Here is a 20,770-nt window from a genome sequence, read left to right on the forward strand (position 1 = left end):
ATTGGCTGGTCCCCGGTCTTCTGTTTCCATGGTGACAGCGCGCGGCGCCGAGGAGGAGAGCTGCTGCCGGGCGCCGGCTCCAGAGCGCCATGAACAGGAAGAAGCTGCAGAAGCTCGCAGAGTCGCTGTGCCGGACCGCGAAGCACTGTGAGTGTGGGGCACGGCCCCCCCGGGCCTGCTGCGGCCCACGCCCCGGGCTCCCCCAGCAGTTCCCAGCCCCGCCCCGCCCCAGCAAGATCCACGTCCCCCCAACCACCGCTTCACCACCCCAGCACCTCCTCTGCACCCCCCACCCCATGGATCTAGCCCCCTAATGCCCATCCCATCCCCAGGTGTTCCCCTGCAGCCCCCATGGCTCCAGCCCCCTAATGCCCAGCCCGGCCCCAGGCGTCCCCCTGCAGCCCCCAGCCCCCTAATGCCCAGCCCGGCCCCAGGCGTCCCCCTGCAGCCCCCAGCCCCCTAATGCCCAGCCCGGCCCCAGGCGTCCCCCTGCAGCCCCCAGCCCCCTAATGCCCAGCCCGGCCCCAGGCGTCCCCCTGCAGCCCCCAGCCCCCTAATGCCCAGCCCGGCCCCAGGCGTCCCCCTGCAGCCCCCAGCCCCCTAATGCCCAGCCCGGCCCCAGGCGTCCCCCTGCAGCCCCCAGCCCCCTAATGCCCAGCCCGGCCCCAGGCGTCCCCCTGCAGCCCCCAGCCCCCTAATGCCCAGCCCGGCCCCAGGCGTCCCCCTGCAGCCCCCAGCCCCCTAATGCCCAGCCCGGCCCCAGGCGTCCCCCTGCAGCCCCCAGCCCCCTAATGCCCAGCCCGGCCCCAGGCGTCCCCCTGCAGCCCCCAGCCCCCTAATGCCCAGCCCGGCCCCAGGCGTCCCCCTGCAGCCCCCACGGCTCCAGCCCCCTAATGCCCAGCCCGGCCCCAGGCGTCCCCCTGCAGCCCCCACGGCTCCAGCCCCCTAATGCCCAGCCCGGCCCCAGGCGTCCCCCTGCAGCCCCCACGGCTCCAGCCCCCTAATGCCCATCCCATCCCCAGGTGTTCTCCTGCAGCCCCCAGGGATCCAGCCCCTAGTGACCACCCCGGCCCCAGGCATTCCCCTGCATCTCCCCCATCCCCATGGAAACAACCCCCAGGAATTCACCTGCAGTTCTCCATTGTGGTGGAACTAGTGCCCTCAAAACTCTTCCAGTTCCCTTAGAAAACCCATGTCAGTCCCCTTACAAAATCAGCCCTACTGGATCCCACTCACCCCTTATGTATCTGCCACACAGTATGTTGTATATTCACTCTGCATCTCTATTAAGTTCTTACACTGTTGTAGGCCTTTCAAAATTTGGGCTCTGAAATTAAGATGTGGAACATACCAGTCTCTATATGTTGTAAAGACCTGGCCAGTGTGTAACATGGCCTATTACAAGATGGAGTCATAACTAATTAGTCTGTAAAGGCCTTGCTAAAAGCTAATTGGGAATCTCCTTTAGCTTGAGTAGGAAGATGTGAGGTCTACTTTAGCTATCACAGTGAAATCAATATAGAGAACAGTACAATGAAAGCCATGAAGCTCTTGTTGGTCACACATTTGTTATATTATTTAAGAAAAGGATGGGTAGCTGAGAGAAAGGGGAGAGGGCTTAGAAGGTGCTTATCTCTTTCTTTTAAGCCTATATGAAGCTATATATGGACACAAGTTTTTAAGGTATATTGAAAACAAGTGTCCTATTGTTTTCTTGTGACCTGAAGTCACAGGAATGGAAATGGCTTTGGAGCTGATGAGTTGGTGGTTCAGTCTGATGCTGAAGAGACCAATTTCAAATGTGGAACAGTTAAAAGAAAAAAGTACCAAGTATTATGAATCCTGATTTTAAAAGCCTTTACATAGCATTTCTCTAGCTTTATTAGCGATATTTCTAAATATAATGGTAGACTGAAACAATAGTCTTCTTGTCACTTCTCATCTTGACAGCATTACAGAGTTTAAAACCCACTGAAAATTAATAAAATGATAGTATCCTCTTTTACATAGAGCTGAGCTAGTGTTCCCTCTTCTTCTGGAAAAAACTGTCTAACATCTCATGCCTCCTCGGGAAAGGGGCTTCTGTCCTTGAGAGGTATTTACTTTATATTTTGCTGGTTTTTTAAAATTTGTTAAAGGTTTATTATAATGTTAAGTTTGCAGCTTCTCCTTAGTTTTGAATGGAACTTAATATTATAACCTCTATTATAACTTTTTTTTATTTCACAGTCAATAAAATTGAAGTGGAATGTCTCATAAAGCTCTTCCACACCCTGGTGGTTGAACCCAGTGATCGGCATGGCATCATTGGCTTAGATCGTAACACGTTCAGAAACATTCTGCATGTCACATTTGGGATGACAGATGACATGATTATGGACCGAGGTGAGACTAATTGATTAAAAAAGGCTGTATTTTCTGTAAAAGACACCTAGGGCAACAGCTTCCAAACTGGTCTGTGAAGCACATGCTAGTGGTCCACGGAATGTTCCCAGTTCACATGATACTGACTTCTCGTTCTTGATGCTCTACAAGAGCATTGCAGAGAAGAGCCTTGATGCTTGTAAAGGTAGCTGGAAACAAGGAGGAGGAGCTGCATGTATGTTAATTAACATCCCCCCCAAACAAAAATCCTACCAAAACAAGACACTCCACTGTACACCATTCTCCCCATGGAGATGAGAAAACAGATGACAGATATTAGTCATATTGCTTAATGCACTACTAGAAGGTGCTCAGATACTATGGTGATGAGTGCAGTATAAGAACCTATACAGAATAGAATAGTTGCTGTAGTTGCCACAAGGATGTTGCACAATTGCAAATGGGATTGTGAATGGCGGGTGAAGTGATGTGTGTGATTTGAAATGGAGGAGTCCAAAAGACAATTTATTAAAATATAATCCAAACTATGGAAAAAATTGACAATTTCTTGCTTAGAGCAGAAGACAGACATTTCCTATGAAAAAGCCATTGATTGACACATCTGCACCGAGTATGATCTCTCACCCATGTGTGATGTTTTCTTCCAGAACCGGGTCACTGTGTTTTCCCCGCCTCAATGAGAGAGAGATTTGCTGGTGCTAAACTATGTATCAGCTTCCTGACACCCACATTCAGTTAGCCACCCAAACAAACTCCTCTGCCAGTCCTTACTTTGCCTTGCAGGTTAACATTTGGTATGTGATGTTCCAAGAATATGATATGGAGAGTGTATATATAAAGGGGAAATAAAATATGGTGGCATATGCTCTGTCCAGGGTTCTGACCCACTGCATATGGGTCACTCAATGACTAACTCTCCTGCAGCTTTGTAAGGGAGGAGGTGTGATCCTAAGAGCATACCAAGTCAGAGGGCAAGGGGCTCTCTGGTATGTAGCAGTTAGTCTCAGCTGGCCTGACTAGTTCAGTGCACCCCACACACTGCAGTCATATTTATTTAAAAGATGTCTTATCATTGGACAACTAGCAACTCACTGATCATTAATATTCTTGCATGATGTATGTACGGTTGACATGCAAAGAACAATACAGACATGCTGGAAATATGTGACTAAAATGTGTTTAAAGCAAGCATGTCAGAAAAGTTGATAAACAGGTTTTTCTTAGACAAAGATTTGTGAACTCCCCCGTCTGTCTTGCAAGACATGGACAATGGGGAAACATCAGCAAAGCAATAAACAAAGCAATCAGATCACAAGCAGAAGGGAAGACATCATTTGCACTGTAAAAATTGCAGCAGGAAACACTGCATGGGAATTCACCAGAATGGGATACTTTCATCAAGATGGTGTTGCCCCCACATCACACCCTCCCAGAGCAGACAAGAGACTGAATCCCCAAGCAGACCTTCCTGGCTCTTGACACTAGGACATTGAACTTTGGGGGAATATAAGAAACTGGAAAAAGACTTTGCTTTATCCTTCACCCGAGGAGGCAAAGTAAACCAGTGCTTTGGGCTCTTTGTTTGTTCCTGGCTAACATAGGTGCCGACACCATGGGTGCTCCAGGGTTGGAACACCCACAGAAAAAAATTAGCAGATGCTTAGCACCCACTGGCAGCCAGCTTCCTCTTTCCCCCCATTAACAGATCAGCTGTTCCACGCTGTGCAGGAGGTGCTGGGAGGGAGAGGGGATGAGGCGTGCTCCAGGGAGGGGGCATAAAGAGGCAGGGTGGGGTGCGGCCTTGGGGGAAAGGTGAAGTAGGGGCAAGGCTGGGGGCAGAACAAGGGCAGGAAGGGATGGGGCTTGGAGGAAGGGGTGGAGTGCAAGTAGGGACTGGGGGGGCCAAGCACCCCCCAGGTAGAGAGGAAGTTGGTGCCTATGTTGGCTAAAGACTGGCCAGCCTTGCTGGAAGAATGACTGTGGTAAGACTCTAGTTTGTTAAATTAGATTATAGTCTTAGAAGTGTATTTTTACTTTTGTTTGTGACCATTTCTCTCCCGATTCCTTCTATCTGATATCACTTACATCTGGGTTCTATTGTTAGTAAACTTGTTTTACTTTTACAAAATCATTTCAGTGCTGAATATTAAACCAAAGGGTAAAATCCTCAGCTAATCTACCAGGCTGGTGTCTCTGTGGAGGCAACAAATTTAGTAACCTCTGTGAGGGTCCAGTGAGAGGGACTGGATACCACTATGGAGATGGTTCTGGGGAGACTCAGGACTGGAAGGTCTGTTGGTGTCACCCTGCAAGGAGTAACCAGTGTGGTGGCAGCCAGGATGAGGCCATTGTGCTGTCAACATGTTGCTGGTGTCAGGGCTTTGAACCAAAGCTGCACAGCACAGAAGCCCCCAGGGCTGCAGGGCAGGCAGTGACACAACCCCTTACTGATCTGAGCGAACCCCCAAAGTGTTACAACCAGCCTCCTCCCACTCAGAAGCATTTCCCTGCAGTCTTCAGCCCCTGTGACTGGACAGTCACAATAATTACCAGGTTCGCTACTCCTGAGTGACTAGTATACACCAACCAGCTTGTCTGATTCAACTCTGTGTCAGCTCCAATATAACACAGCACTGTAATCTATAGTGAAAACAAGTATAAGTTTATTAACAAAGGCTAAGATTTTAAGAGAGTGAGCAAAGGCAATAAGAACAACAGGTAACAAGTAAAACAAAAGTGTAATGCTTCTACTAGACTAAAACTTAACTCTAACAAGCTAACCTTGTCTAAAGCAATTTTGCAACTCTGTCCTTTCATGCAGTGTTTCAACTGAGGTTGTTTGAGAAGTAGTGAGTTTGTCAGGCCTGACAGGAGTTGCTGTTATAGAACCCCAAACCCTTGCCAGATGGTATTGAGGGCTTCTTCGGGCCACACCATGCCACAGGGCTGAAGGCAACGGTCGTGTGCTGGTACTCCTGCACAGAGAATATCTCCTTTGGTTTTCATGAAGGAAGGGTAATGAGTAAGCACTGCTGTGCTGAGGACAGCTCCCTCCACTGTTTTGTGTGGGAGGTTTAAGAATGGGGGTGTCGTGCAGCCACATGGCTGGCTCCCTCCCAGCTGCTGAAAATATGATGCTAGAAGAGGGCATTATGTTATCATAACCACCTCCCTTCTCTGTAGTGAGCCACTATAGGGATGACAATAGGCAGGCATTACTGCCTATAGACTGCTCTTTTCCTGCAATGTGGGGGAAATACTAGGGAAATACTGTGTTAGAGTGGATACCCTGAGCAGGGGCACTGGGAGCAGATTGACATGGAGCTTTTGCTGAGCCAGCATAGATTTCTTTCCTTCACTGACAGATAGGAGTGATGAGGAAATATTAGTGCACAAAAATATGCTTCCTTTCCCGACCCATGGGGTGGAAAGGTGGTAGTTTGGGGCTCTATTGCGCTGGCATGAATTCCCGCTGGCATATAGATGCCTAGAGGAGGGTACTGAGGAGACATTACTGAGAAAGTGCTGCAAAGCTGGGTCTGACTAACTTCCACACACACAGTCGCTGGAGGTACGTATCTGAGGTGTTCCATCACTGGATCTGATGCCCCCAGCAAGGAATACGGAAACGTCATCCTATGGACTGAATGAAATATTGGTCCAGTGGAAAAAACAGTACGTGAACATGTAATTAAAGAGTGTATCATAATGCATATACAAAAGGGGGGGCTGAATTAAGGTTGAACAGACAACCTTAATTCTGGCATTTCCTAATTTTGCAGCGCTGGATTCTACCTATGTAATTTTCTTTTCACATAATTTTCATGTGTGTAATATTTCAATTCACTGAAATGGTACAGGAGTATTGCTGTTGCTGTAACTAAGCTGCTTAAATACCACTGAGAATCTGGGCCTGACTTACTAATTGAACTAAAAGAATTTTTAAGATGAAAAGCAAAATACTAAGTATTTACAGGCTCCACTGATTGCAAAGTTACACACAGTAGCTTTGTTTCTTATCATAGGGAAGGGTGAAGAAATAAATATGCATATTGGTTCGTGCAAGATGGCAGAAAGTTGTTGGTGTTGAGTGTACAGAAAAAAAAGTGTGTTGGATTTTCTGGATGACTTCCTCCATGGCTGCCTAAGACAAAATATTATTGCTAAAGTCCTTCTATCTGCAAACGTGTTTTTAATGGTGGATCTCCTTCAGGCTTTTCTGGGATTTGTGCTACTTACTGGGGTGCATAAACCCAGCAAAGCAACGGGTCAGCTAGCAGAACAAAGTGGCTATTCCACCTGTGATAGCTTAGATCCCCCAACAGGAGTTTGGAGTGGAAGACCATCAGACCTGGATGCAAGATTCTTACAGTAATGGATGTTAAGGCTCATACAGTTTTCAACAGAATAGTGGAAGAAGGGAATTTTTGCTAAAGTGAAGCAAATCAAAACACACAAACATCTTCAGCCAAAAAATGTTCATATTTACACTAAATGAACGAAACTATTGCCTTGTTTCATAGAATCGTAGAAATGGAGAACTGGAAGGAACCAGAGTAGGTCATCTAGTCCAGTCCCCTGCACTGAGGGAGAACTAAGTATTTATTATTTAGACCATTACCTACGGGTGTTTATCTAACATGTTCTTAGAAACCTCCACTGACAGAGATTCCACAACCTCCCTAGGTAATTTGTTCCAGTGCTTAACTACCTTTGCAGTTAGGAAGTTTTTCCTAATGTCTTAACTAATTCTCTCTTGCTGCAATTTAAGCCCATTACTTCTTTTTCCTGTTCTCAAGAGGTAAGGAAGACAGTTTATCACCCTCTGCTTTATAACAACCTTTTAGGTACGTGAAGAGTATTACCATATCCCGCCGCCCTCAGTCTTCTCTTATCTAGACTTCTCTTATCTAGACTAAACAAACTTAGTATTTTTAGTCTTCCTTCATAGATCATGTTTTCTAGATCTTTAATCATTTTTGTTGCTCTCCTCTGGACTTTCTCCAACTTGCCCACATCTATCCCAAAGTATGGTCCCCAGAACTGGATACAGTACTCCAGTTGAGGCCTTATCAGTGCTGAACAGAGTGGAATAATTACTTCTCGTGTGTTCTTACAACACTCCTGCTAATACATTGCAGAATGTTTGCTTTTTTTTTTTTTTTTTTTTTCCAACAGTATTACATTTTGACTCTTGATAGTTTGTGATCCACTATAACCCCCAGATCCTTTTCTGCAGTACTTTCCCCTAGGCAGTCATTTCCCATTTTATATTTGTGCAATTGATTATTCCTTCCTAATTATAGTACTTTGCATTTGTCCTTATTGAATTTCATGATATTTATTTCAGACCATTTCTTCAGTTTGTCAAAATCATTTTGAATTGTTTGGCTTTGCATTGCCCCCCTGTAAGTATTACATTTGCAATACATCTAGCCTTTCTTCTCTTTTCAGTGTTCCGTGCTTTTGACACAGATAATGACAGCTGTGTCAGTGTAATAGAATGGGTGGAAGGTTTATCAATATTTCTTCGGGGGACATTAGAAGAAAAGATGAAATGTAAGGTTTATGTGTATGTCAATTTTTAGTAATAATTAAATTTATGAATATTTAAATCTACTTTTTAAATGTAACTAATACTAATTCTCTGCTGTTATAAAATTCAGAGTAATTGAAGGGTTTTCCTTTGAACAATTTCATGCTCCTGAGTTGAGTCTTTCAAAGCTCGTTACCATTGGAATTTTATGTATTCCATTTGTGCTTGCATTAGAGCCCACAGACATGAAAAAGTCTTTATGAAGATATTAACATCAAGAATTAAAGACATTTAAAGGTCCAAACTGGGCCATGTGAAATGCTGTTCACGAGGAGCCTCACAGGGACTAAGCCAGTGCAGAGAAGTCCAGAAGCCACTCTGTCCTAGACACTGGAGTAAAAGCCTAAAATGGTGAAATTGTTATTTTGAAGCATAGCCTTTAACGTAATCTTAAAATCTCTTTTAAGATCTTTTTAAAGAACTATTTAAAATTTCTGCATTCATTTTAAGCAAAAGCAATTGCTTGTTCGGATACAAGAGGTGGAAACAATGCCACTGGGTTGAGTCCTCCTAAGCTTGTTACCGTTGGACTTTTGTTTTTTCCATCCAAATTGGGCAGAGCTGGGAGTTGAATGTGGGCCTCCAACATTGCAGGCCAGTGCCCTAACTCCTGGGCTACAGAGTCATGCTAACTTCCCCACCCCCAGCCCTCCGAGAGTCAAACCTGGACCTGAGAAACCTTCCTGCCAAACCTGTCATTGAAACAGATATGTTTCCAAGACATGTTTCTCTTTCAGCAAAACAGCACTTTCTGACAGAAAAATGTTTCACTGAAAATATTTTGATCGGCTCAAGTATTGACAAATACAAGTAGGCTAAACCAGTTTGGAATAATATTTACAAATAGGAGGGTGGGGTGGGTATTTTACTGACTGAAAGCTTTTTCTTAATAGTGTAATTGGCAAAGAAAAGGACCAGAAAGTTTTAGCAGAAGTCAGGATTGGTTTAGAGTCATTTGTTCTTTAAGGCTGGGCTTGACATGGTTTGAAAGCCAAGATAAACTTGGAGCCACTTGACAATTAAGGAGAGATTTGCTGCTAGAAGGGGAAATGGGTGTGTGTGTGTGTGCTGTCAGTCTTCTCCATATCCATCTCTATCACAGGCCTTTCAACCTGCAGCTTTCATACATGTTAGCTTTGGAGGTTTAAAAATATACCTTCTATCTTAGTCTAAACAAGGCCTGTGACCTGCAGCATCTCCTTCCATGCCTTCACAGATGAATCTGGGCTCAGCTGCATTTGTGCTTGGCTTGTCCTTTGAACTGTTTCATGCTCTGCCATGCAGTGATGTCAGGGGCTCCACAAATTCATTTCCCTCACATAATTCTAGAGAAAGAGCCATACTGAAGCCCAACACCAGATGCAACTGAACCTCAACATAATCACAATGCTGTAGGTACAGACCCCCAATATACTGAAACAATACCAATTTTTGTGTCATCATCCAGAACACCCATAACACTGCAATACCTGGTAACCTTACTCAAATGACTACTTTGAAATTAGATTAATCTGAGTAAAACCACTCTGTCTGACAAGCTCTCTGTTGGCTACCATCACAGTTTGTTGCTGAAATAGCAAAACTGCATTTTTAGACTTAAGGGGAGTAAGACTGTTACCAAACTTGCTAAGAAGTTCTATTTAAAAGATTAAGGGCTTTGAAAGAGAGAGGAAACAGTTTTTCACCACAGTTTAAACTAGCCAGCAATCTGTGTGCCCAAGGAGGAAGGAACAGAGAAAAATAAAAAGGAAAGAAAATTTAAAAATACTCAGCATAAAATAGCTGTTTCTGGCTTGTTTGGACCTTCTTGGTCTTAACCTTGCTTGGCTTTGTGGAATTCTGTTTAGCACTGTGACTACAGTATGATGCGGTCTATATTTTCATTGTGCATTGGGAAGGAATTTGTCAATTACTGATAGCTGTCTGACTCCACAATTGGGGTACATCAATAGAACCAGGATTTCATCCTTTGTCTTAAGGAAGTCAGTAGCAAAATGCCTATTGACTTCAACAGGGGCAGGATTTTATCCAAAGGCAGAAACATATTTTTGCTCTTGTGAAAGTTAGGTATATCACTTGTATCTTGTACTGCAGTATCACAAGACTCATTGAGAGCAGTCACACATTGAGAGCAGCAAAGAGGAAGCAATGACAAGTATTTTTGTTGATTGATTAATATATAGTAAAAATAAACTACTTTTATAGTATTTCAAGATTCTCTCTCTGCATTAAAGGATCCCTGATTTGCAGTTTTTGAACTGATATAGCTCATGCTCAGATCTTCTAGCCCAACTTCTGAACTGGTTAGGGTTCATACTCTAATTGTAATGCAAAGGTAACAATACCTCAGTAGTATAGATAATTGAGTCCGTTCTCTCCTATCTGCCTCTCACTCAGTTTCTTTCATACAGGCATCAATTTACAAATTGTTTGGAAACAAACTTTCACCACATATTAAACATGTTTAGGGAATGGCAGGAGAAAGAGTATGAATAGCAGTCTTTCCCCCTCTCCTTCCAAACAAAAGGCCTTGGTGAGTGGGACCAGGCAGGGGCTCGGGCTTGTTTCTCCCACAGGGCGCAGGGCTCGGATGGGGCAGTCCTGGTGATGCCACCCCTGCATAGGACCTCCAGGAGTCTCTGAGCTGCGATCAGCTGTAGGGTGCCAGGGCTCAGGCTTCTACCCTGTGGATTGGTGGAATGGGGGGTATCCAGCCCCTGTTGAAGGGTAAAGGATTCTGCTGCCAACTTGACATCTAGTCATTTACAAAACAAGTTTAGATTCTACAGCTTCCCAGCCACTCACTCACACCTGAACCCCAAACTGCAACTTTAACAAACTGTATCCTCAGCTTGAGGACCAAAAACTCACAACTTTCTTACAGCCTTCCTTATAACCCAAATAATCACTCACTTTTGTAACTATTATTTAAAATCTGTCACTTACTATGCATTGCATATTTTTGTTTAATCTCTATTAGCTAATCTTCCTTTCAGCTAAAATATATATATGAACGATCAGTAAATTATAATTAACAATCAGCATAAAACATTTGTACATGGCAAATGCTTCTCTATACCTGAGCTACTCAGTATAAAATTGTCTTTACTTGTTCTAACACATAGCTCACAACCAACTCTAATGATTTGGGAAATGTTGGTATGAAATTAAATTAGATTTATCTTTTGAAAAGATTGTTTTGAGGTCTATGATCTGAATGGTGATGGATACATTTCAAGAGAGGAAATGTTTCATATGCTGAAGAATAGCCTGCTAAAACAACCATCAGAAGAAGATCCTGATGAGGGAATTAAGGACTTGGTAGAAATAACACTGAAGAAAATGGCAAGTACTAAACCTAAATAGCAATGTATTTTAGTTAAGATGCACCTTTCTAATATCAATGAATTGATCTTCACAACAACTCCAGAAGGTAGGAAAATATTATCCCTACTTTACAAATGGAAACTGAGGCATAAAGATACTAAGTGACTTGCCCTGGTCATACAGGAGGTCTAAGAAAGAGCCAAAAATATAACCCAGATCCCATGAATTCCAGTCCAGTGTCCTAACAACAAAACCACCCTTCCTTGCGCAATTCATCACACTAATATATTTTCTCCTAATCAACTAAAGATAATTATTTTTAGACTTAGGAATATTTTTTTAAAAGTCCAGTAGACAAAATTCCAAGGTGTAGCTGATCCCTTCTATGAGAACATACGATTCTCAAACTTGCTCTGTATTTATTTCAATAAAAGGTGTCACCTACAATTTTATTCTTAACTAAAATTGTATGTTATCACTTGATTTTATTAGGTAAATCTTACTTCTCCAGTTTACTAATTCTGTTAAAGTACAGCCCCCAGGCTATTCATGTAAACTAAGGGCCTTATCAATGCGACTATTTTTGTGAGTAATGAATGCAGAATTGGATGCTAAAGTTGTAGCAACATTTCCAGTAACATAGACAAATTGTCATACCCTTTCTTTGCCATACGAGAAGTATAAATTGTTTAATATTCAAGTAATGTTGTGTGAGAGAACAATAGAATTTCCAACCTCAATCATTCAAAAATCAGGTCAGGCTCACAGAAATATGAAACTGGCTTAAAAATAATGAGATTTTTAAATGTAATTATAGGATCTTCTTATTTGCTTTCTATGTTTTAAAACTTTAGGGTTAATTTTTTTCAAGCTTTTCTCCATAACCATGAGGACTAAAAATGTACTTTTTAAAAAAGAATAAAAGCTGAGATTCTCACATACTAAGATGAGTTGAGGCTTTAAGAAAGACCCAAATATCACAAGACTCATGATAAAATCACAACAGTTGGCAACAATGGAATAGTGTTAAGAATGTCAAGAACAATAGTTAAAAACTTTGTTGATATATTCTTCAAACTCCATCTATTTAACTGAGCCATAAACAACCATTGCGTGGCTGCCACAGCATTTTTAAAAAAACTTGTTTATTCCAGTTTATTGTAATGAGCTACTGAGTCAGACTATAAGATTCAGTCATTCACAAGAGTTACCAGGGTCTTATGTGAGTTCTGTTAATGAACCCTTAAGAGCTAGGTTTCAGAGTGGGAGCCGTGTTAGTCTGTATCAACAGAAAGAACAAGGAGGACTTGTGGCACCTTAGAGCCTAACAACTTTATCTGTGCATAGCTTTCATGGGCTAAAGCCCACTTCATCAGATGCATGCAGTGGAAAATACAGTAGGAAGATTATATGTGTATAACTGAGGGTGTATATATATCCAGAGAACATGAAAAAATGGGGGTTGCCATACCAACTCTTAACGAGACCAATCAATTAAGGTGGGCTATTTTCAGCAGGAGAAAAAAAACTTGTAGTGATAATCAGGATGGCCTATTTCAAACAATTGACATGAAGGTGTGAGTAACAGAAGGAGGAAAATTAGCATGGGGAAATAGTTTTTAGTTAGTGTAATGACTCATCCAATCCCAGTCTTTATTCAAGCCTAATTTAATGGTGTCCAGTTTGCAGATTAATTCCAGTTCTGCTGTTTCTCGTTGGAGTCTGTTTTTGAAGTTTTTTTGTTGAATAATTGTGGCTTTTTGGTCTGTAATTGAGTGTCCAAGGAGGCTGAAGTGTTCTCCGACTGGTTTTTGAATGCTACAAAAGTTTTTTTTTCTCCTGCTGCTAATAGCCAACCTTAATTGCTTGGTCTCGTTAAGAGTTGGTATGGCAACCCCCATTTTTTCATGTTCTCTGTGTGTGTGCGTGTGTATATATACACACCATCTTCCTACTGTATTTCCACTGCATAAATCTGATGAAGTGGGCTTTAGCCCATGAAAGCTTATGCTCAAATAAATTTGTTAGTCTCTAAGGTGCCACAAGAGCTAGCCTGTCAGCACCAAGGAAAGAGCAATATCAGGCACAGAGAGAGTTTTTTGAATCTCTCCCCAGTGACACATCCAGCCAGTATCAGATTGGCATTGACTGCTTCTGTTTCTCTTTAGGTAGAAGAAGACTGGGCTGACACAGCACCAGACAAAGATGTAAGGGTGGGGGGGAAATATGAGGGTATTTGTGGCTTAAACTCACCCCTACCACAAACGAACAAGTAATGGAAGATCATTTTTAGTTCACAATTTAACCATTCTACTCTTCAAATGTTAGAAATGTCATAGTTTAGGGTGACTTTAAATGCAACAGTAAAATAATTTCTTCCTTGAATAGTTATCAATATGAACTCCACTCTTGGTGCTCATTTATCCCATGCACGTGAAATCAGGTTCTCTTAGCCAGCTGTGGCTGCTGGGGTCATGTCTGCACTCTAGATACCCTGACCCCTCCCCCCAAGGATGTAAAGGGTAGAGTGACCCCAATCATCCCTCAGTTCCTAATCAGTGCCTGTGGCAGTGAGAGGGAACCTCTCCACCTACATCTCTGTGCACTGTGCCAGTTAGTAGTAGTACTGATAATTAGCTATTTGGTTAGAAGTGTTAGTCTTTTGCCCGGTGGCAAAAAAAATGGTTTTAGTCAGATATTTAGTATTAGACTACATTCCTTCTACCACACCCTCTCCCTTGTACAGGGGCTCTAGCAGCATGGCAGAAGCAAAATCTCTGGGGCTTAAAACCTGGTCCGAGTGTGACGCTTCAGTGTTGCTTAACAGAAGGTAGACCAGGTGCCTTTTTTGCTTAAAGGAAGGACATATTCTTGAGCAATGTCCATATATCACTCCTCTAAAGTTCTAAACAGACTCTGAAAGCTAGAGTGAAACCTGCCTAAATTGTTCCTCATGAAGTACTCTGTACAAGCCTCCATGGATGCCAAAAGAAAGGATGTAGCAAGATGTCAGTCCTCTGGTCAGTCCCTCTCCATGAACACCCTGGTGAGTCAAAATTTTACACCAAGATTCCATGCTACATTGACCAACAGGTCCCAGTCATCTGCTTCCATTCCAGCTTTGACTACACCAGACGGGTGGAGAGGAACACCCACTCCAGAGGTAAGATGAGATGTAGATCACCCTCCCTGATGCCAACCACGTTGAGATACAAGAGTCGGCAAATATCTGATTCATCTCAGGCTCAACAATTGAAGGTTAGCCAACAGCCTGACATAGATCCCTCTGGTGCTTCAGTACCAACCGCTAAACATGTGCGTGGAGTACCAACTAAATCTGTGGACTGCCCTTCCTCTGGCACCTATCAGAACTCGTTGCCTTCGTATCTGCTGCATCTATCCTGTCTCTGTTGCCATCTAAAGCATATAAGGCACCAAATGATCTAACTGTAGGACTGGTACCAGAGTCACTTTTCCTTGAGAGGTTGAGGTTGGTGATAGCTAAGCTACCAGTTATCAGGTCATCAGAATGGCAGATGAAGGAGGTCTCTCTACTGACTTCATCCCCTACCCAAGTAGGGAAAATACAGCACAGCCAGGACACTCCTGACAGAATGGCTTCATCTTTAGAGGTCTATTCCTTTTTTTCATCACTATTGATGCACAGTATGGAGTCATCTACTACATATGCACACAAACACCCCCTGCCCACCTCCACCAGGTTGCACTTAGGTTACTTATCACCTCACTATCTTCTAGGTATTTGCAAATTGAATGCTTAATTATTTGCTCCATTATCGTTTCAGGTACTGAAATTAAGCTGACTGGTCTGTAATTCCCTGGGTTGTCCTTATTCCCCTTTTTATAGATGGGCACTATATTTGCCTTTTTCCAGTCCTCTGGAATCTCTCCTGTCTTCCATGACTTTTCAAAGATAATCACTAATGGCTCAGATATCTCCTCAGTCAGTTCCTTGAGAATTCTAGGATGCATTTCATCAGGCCCTGGTGACTTGAAGACATCTAACTTGTATAATTTTTAACTTTTCCCCTATTTTAGCCTCTGATCCTACCTCATTTTCACTGGCATTCATTATGTTAGATGTCCAATTGCTACTAAACTTTTTGGTGGAAACTGAAACAACAAAATCATTTAGCACTTCTGCCATTTCCACATTTTTGGTTATTGTCCCACCCCCTCCTCATTGAGTAACGGGCCTACCCTGTCCTTGGTCTTCCTCTTGCTTCCATACCAATCTTTAATGTACCAATCCAATAGGATTTAGCATACCATACCAATCCAGTGTTAGTCCTGGCACATAATTTGTTTTGAAGCCTTGTGGAATATACTTCTTTGAGACAGTCAGCGCTGCATTGACAAACTGGTCATAATTTCTGGTATTGGTTCAGTCTTTCTTACAATGGCATCAAGGTCATTGGTGAAGCTGTTCCATTCTGCTTTTTTTAAATTAAAGCAGTACCAACATGGTACTGAGTTAGGCGGTATGGCTGCATTGATCTGGATGGTGATGGGTGCACTCTGTACCTCAGACTACCAACCTGGAACTCCCATATTCACCATTGTCATATGATTGATACATTTTGTACAAAGTATGCCTTGTGCGGTATCATTTTTAAAGCCTTGATCTGCTGAACATTAATATCCCATTGAATTGTATGTGCCATCATTATACGTGATGTTATGAAGTATTCCTATATGTGTTACTGAAATATCTTATGAGGTTGGGAAATGCCCACACCTGGCCTTTCAGTAGGGACAAAGGAGCAACTATCACTGGCCAGACAGGTGTTGATGGCCCATCAAGAAGAATCCACTGTCCCAGAGACTTCTGAAAGAGGGCACATACACAATGGGGGCAGCCTGACCCCCACATCACAGCAAGGATCTTTCTAGCAAGGCAGCTAGAAGAAAGTATAAAAGAGGGACAGTAACATAATCACTGGGCCTCTCTCCTCCTGCATCTCAACACTTGGAAGATCATCCAGAAGACAAAGTCTTTGAACTGGGGAGATTGCTCCCAAGCTGAAAGGGAAACCCCATCTGTGCATTAGAAACTGTGATCTGCCTGTAACATCTATTAGGGTGAGAGACTGTTTGATTCAAATCTTGCTTAGTCTGTTAAAGTTAGAATTTAGACTGCATTTCTATTTTTAATTTTTAGGTAACCAACTTTGATCTCTATGCTTGCTACTTGTAATTACTTAAAATCTATCTGTAGTTAATAAATCTGTTTTATGTTTTACCTAAAACAGTGTGGTTTTGGTTGGAGTGCTTGGGGAATCTCAGCTCAGGTTAGCAAAGGCTGTTGCACATGCACTACCCTTTTGTCGGAGCGGTGAACTCATTAATGAGCTTGCACTGTCCATGGGACTCTTGAGCAGTGTAAGCTGATATATTGCTGGGGTAATTGGTTGGTTCCGGTCTCTATATGATTCATAAGTGGCTCAGGGAGCATTCATGCAATTTAGCTGGGTGTGGGGCTCCACATGTTGATGGCTGAGTGATTACAGCACTTGGAAGGGTCTTGCTGCTTGGCACTGGCATAGCATTGTCTGAGACAGCCCAGGCTGGAGACTTAAGGGGGCACAGCGGTCCCACAGTTCCACATTGTATCCTGGGGTTCCCATCACAAGGGGCCAGTGCTGCAAATGTGGAATCAGACCCAAATTCAGTTTGTTATATGAATCAGCTATGTTGTTGCTAACAAACACTACATCAGGGTTGTAGCCCTGTATCCATGGACTGCTACTGAAAAAACTGGGGAACTTAAGATTCTGAATTAACTCAAATGTATCCTCATTGATTACTTCAGTGAATTCCAGGACCTCATCAAGTACATGGCAGTCTCTCTGGAGATTATCAGAAAGTAGTACAGAGGAAACCTCAAAAGCTCTTGGATACTTTGCACTCTTCCATAACTGTCAGGCTTTCCCTGCCGATAAATAAGGTATTGTTGGAGCCTTCACAAGACCTGAGGCAGACTTCAGCATTTGATTCTTGCTATACCTAAGAGTGCAGATAGAAGTCCCTTCCAGTGCGTTTGAATATTCTTATTCTCACCTGGTACAGGGATCTCTGGTTGTAGGAACCATCCAGGAGAAGTCCAAGCAGCTAGGGCCTCCCAAAGAAACATCTAGGGAGAAAAACCCTAAAAAGCTAGACCTGTTTGGATGCAAAGTCTGTTCACCTGCCAGCTCCAGATGCTTACAGCTAGCTACCAACTCTTCTTTAAATACGACTTTTAAAATGGGAGAAACTATCTCAGTTTGTGGATAATCTATCATGGGAACATTGAGAGGAATTTAAAGCCATCATGATGGAAAGACAACTGATACTGCACGTTTCTATTCAAGATGCACTTGACATGTCCAACACAACAGCACTTACTATGGCCACTTCTGTTATCGTGAGAAGATATTTCTGGCTTTGATCATTAAGGATTCACATGAAGGTCCAACCCACAATTGAGGATCTTCCCTTTGAAGTTAATAAGCATTTTAATTCCAAAACAGGTAAGGCCCTCCATTCATTGGAGGACTCTAGGACAACTCTGTATTCCTTGGGTCCGTAGTTCTATCCTCAAGAAGAAAGCAAGTAAGACCACAGTCTTCTGTCAGACAAAATCTCTCTGCCCATTACTATTATCAGCCCCAGAGGACCTCTAAACCACAAATAAAAAAGGAGAGGTTCTATCAACAATGATCTTCTGCCTCTTCGTCCACTTCTGCACAATCTGCATCTTCCACCTGGTAGGAGGTTTGATATCGGTGTTGAGAGCCTGACAGAACTTCTCAAGGATCGCTTCCCTTCCATAGATCCCTTTGGCAACCACCTTTTATTTTTGGGAAGACCTAGACTCAGTCACCTCAGACTAGTGTGTCTTGGAAATTGCTGAAAAGGGGTATTGTATCTAATTTAATCTCTTCCTATCCCCTCCTCCCATCCCTTATAAGGGACCAGATACTGTTGAAACAATAAGTGGAATCCCTTTCTACATCTCAGAGCTGTGGAGGAGGCATGTTTAGAGTTCAGGACTAGGGGGGATATTCCCATTCTTTTCTCATCCTGAAGAAGAAAGGTTGATGTCTCATTCTGGACCTCTGATATCTCAACAGATTCATCTGTCATTTCAAATTCAGGATTGTGACTCTGGCCTCTATAATTCCCTCATTAGATCCTGAAGACTTGTTCCTGGCAGTCGACTTTCAGGATGCATATTTTCACATATCCATTCATCTGGAGTACCTCAAATTCATCTCACTATCAGTACAAGGTCCTGCCCTTGGGTCGTTCCACAGCACAAGGGTATCTACCAAGTGCTTGGCATCTTATCTAAAAAGGGGATCCAGGTCTATCTATATCAACAACTGGTTGATCCAAAGAAGATCACACCAGCAAATGATCAATGCAATTCAAGTGGCCTTAAAGCTCTTTGCCTCACTGTGCCTTAAAGCCAGAGAAAAATCCACACTTACTCCAACTCAAAGCATAGAGTTTATAGAAGCCATGTTAGATTCTGGGTTGACAAGAGCTTACCTTCCATAAGATTCCAAATTATAGTGAACCTCATGCACCAGGTTCTATCTCACCCAGAGACATTGGTAAGAGTATGCCTCAGACTTCTGGGACAGATGGCTTCATGCACATATGTGACACAGTTTGCCAAACTTCACCTATGCTGCATCAAGGGTGATTGAAATCAGTGTAACTACCCAGCAGAGACCACATGAACATGTTGGTCACGGTCCCTCAGAAAGTCTTCTCTTTAAACTGGTGGACAAATACATTTTGGTTGTGCAAGGGAGTACCCTTCTCTGCACCTCTACATATCAAGACAGGTGACAGATACTTCTACTTAGAGATTGGTAGGGGGGCCTCACCTACATCACTTTCTGCCACAGGGTCTGTCATCCCCTCAAGAACCTTATCTACACATAAGCATCCTTGAACTCAGAGCCCTTTGCCTGGCAGTCAAAGCATTCTTCCCTCTACTCCAGGGATCCACAATCCAAATGCTGACAGACAACACCACAGCTATGCATTATGTCAAGAGACAAGAAGGAGCTACGTCATTTCCATTCTGTCAGGAAGCCATTAAGCTCTGGACTTGATGCATTAATTACTAGATTATGCTAGTGGCCCAGTATCTTCCAGCTGTTCGGAACTTGTTAACAATTTGACACGCAGGCACCCCAATATTCACCGCTGTCATGTAATTAGGATATGTTTTGTACAAAGTATGCCTTGTGAGGTATCATTCTAAAAGTCTTGATCTGCTAGACATGCATATCTTGTTAGATCATACGTGCTATTGTCGTATGTGAAATTATGAAGTTTGGCTCTGCATGTGTTACTGAAACATGTTGTGAGGTTGAAAACACCCACAAGCAGCCTTTTAGGTACAACAGTAAAAAGGCAAAACAATGTTAATGACTTATTGAGGAAATGCACACAAGCACAAGGATTACCCCAAGCACTGTGTACAACAGAAACCTCTCAGAGATAGCACTACACAATGGGAATTGTTTGACCCAGGTCACAGCAAAAGAGCTTTCCAGCAAGTGTGAAGAAGATATAAAAGGGGGGAAATGACATCATGATGGTACCTCACTCTTCCTACAACCACACCTGGAAAAATCTGAGGATGATACTGAGTGTCCTGAGACAAGATGCTGGATTGATTATCAGTATAGCCCCAGCATGGGCTAGGAAGTTCTGGTATTCAAATTTGGTGAACCTCTCAACGCAGCCGCCAGTTATGTTGCCTGAGTTCGGCAGAACAATGATCAGGCCATACTCCAGGACCCAGCATGGTTACATTTTACAGCCTGAACGCTGGCTGACTGACATCCACTGAAAGAAGCTGTTTAGTTCGAGTTCAGTACATTCTGTTCCAAAGCAGGAAAGGTTCAACTTATACAGCTAAGTAGAAAAGGTTTTCATTTGAGCATTTCAGAATCACAGCTGTCTCCTTTTGACCACACCAATTTCAAGCAATACTGGAGTATTTATTAACCCTGAAACCACTCAGACTTTCTATTAGTTCCATAAAGGTCCATCTACCAGCAGTCTCTGCACATCACCCTCCTATTCAGGGCCACACTCTATCTTCTCACTGTACAGTTGCTAGCTTCCTTAAGGGCCTAACCCATGTTTTTCCCCCAGGTCAGGAGCCCCTCTCCCTCTTGTGACTTCAATATAGCATTAGCAGGGATGATTGCCCCTCTCCCACTTTGAGCTCTTAGCAGCCTGTTCCCTCGATCAGTGTTTCCCAAACTTGGGACACCGCTTGTTCAGGGAAAGCCCCTGGCGGGCCGGGCCAGTTTGTTTACCTGCCGCGTCCAGAGGTTCGGCCGATCCTCTGCAGGCCAATGGGGGCTGCGGGAAGCAGTGGCCGGTACGTCCCTCGGCCTGCACCAGTGGGAGCCGCGATCGGCCGAA

At 43.3% G+C, this 20,770-nt stretch overlaps 1 protein-coding gene across 2 annotated transcripts in view; it reads left to right on the forward strand.

Moving 5' to 3' along the window:
• The window catches only part of EFCAB1 (EF-hand calcium binding domain 1), a 24,590-nt gene continuing 3,820 nt past the window's right edge, over positions 1–20,770 (forward strand). The window contains exons 1-4 of one of the 2 annotated variants that reach the window (XM_037890698.2): positions 1–147; positions 2,230–2,385; positions 7,840–7,944; positions 11,175–11,326. In XM_037890698.2, coding sequence (XP_037746626.1) covers positions 90–147; positions 2,230–2,385; positions 7,840–7,944; positions 11,175–11,326 — 471 coding nt within the window. In that variant the 5' untranslated portion in view covers positions 1–89. The remainder of the gene's footprint in view (positions 148–2,229; positions 2,386–7,839; positions 7,945–11,174; positions 11,327–20,770) is intronic. The other variant, XM_037890699.2, reaches the window with a different exon arrangement.

Source organism: Chelonia mydas, chromosome 2 (genome assembly GCF_015237465.2).
Source record: "Chelonia mydas isolate rCheMyd1 chromosome 2, rCheMyd1.pri.v2, whole genome shotgun sequence".
Classification (NCBI taxonomy): domain Eukaryota; kingdom Metazoa; phylum Chordata; order Testudines; family Cheloniidae; genus Chelonia; species Chelonia mydas.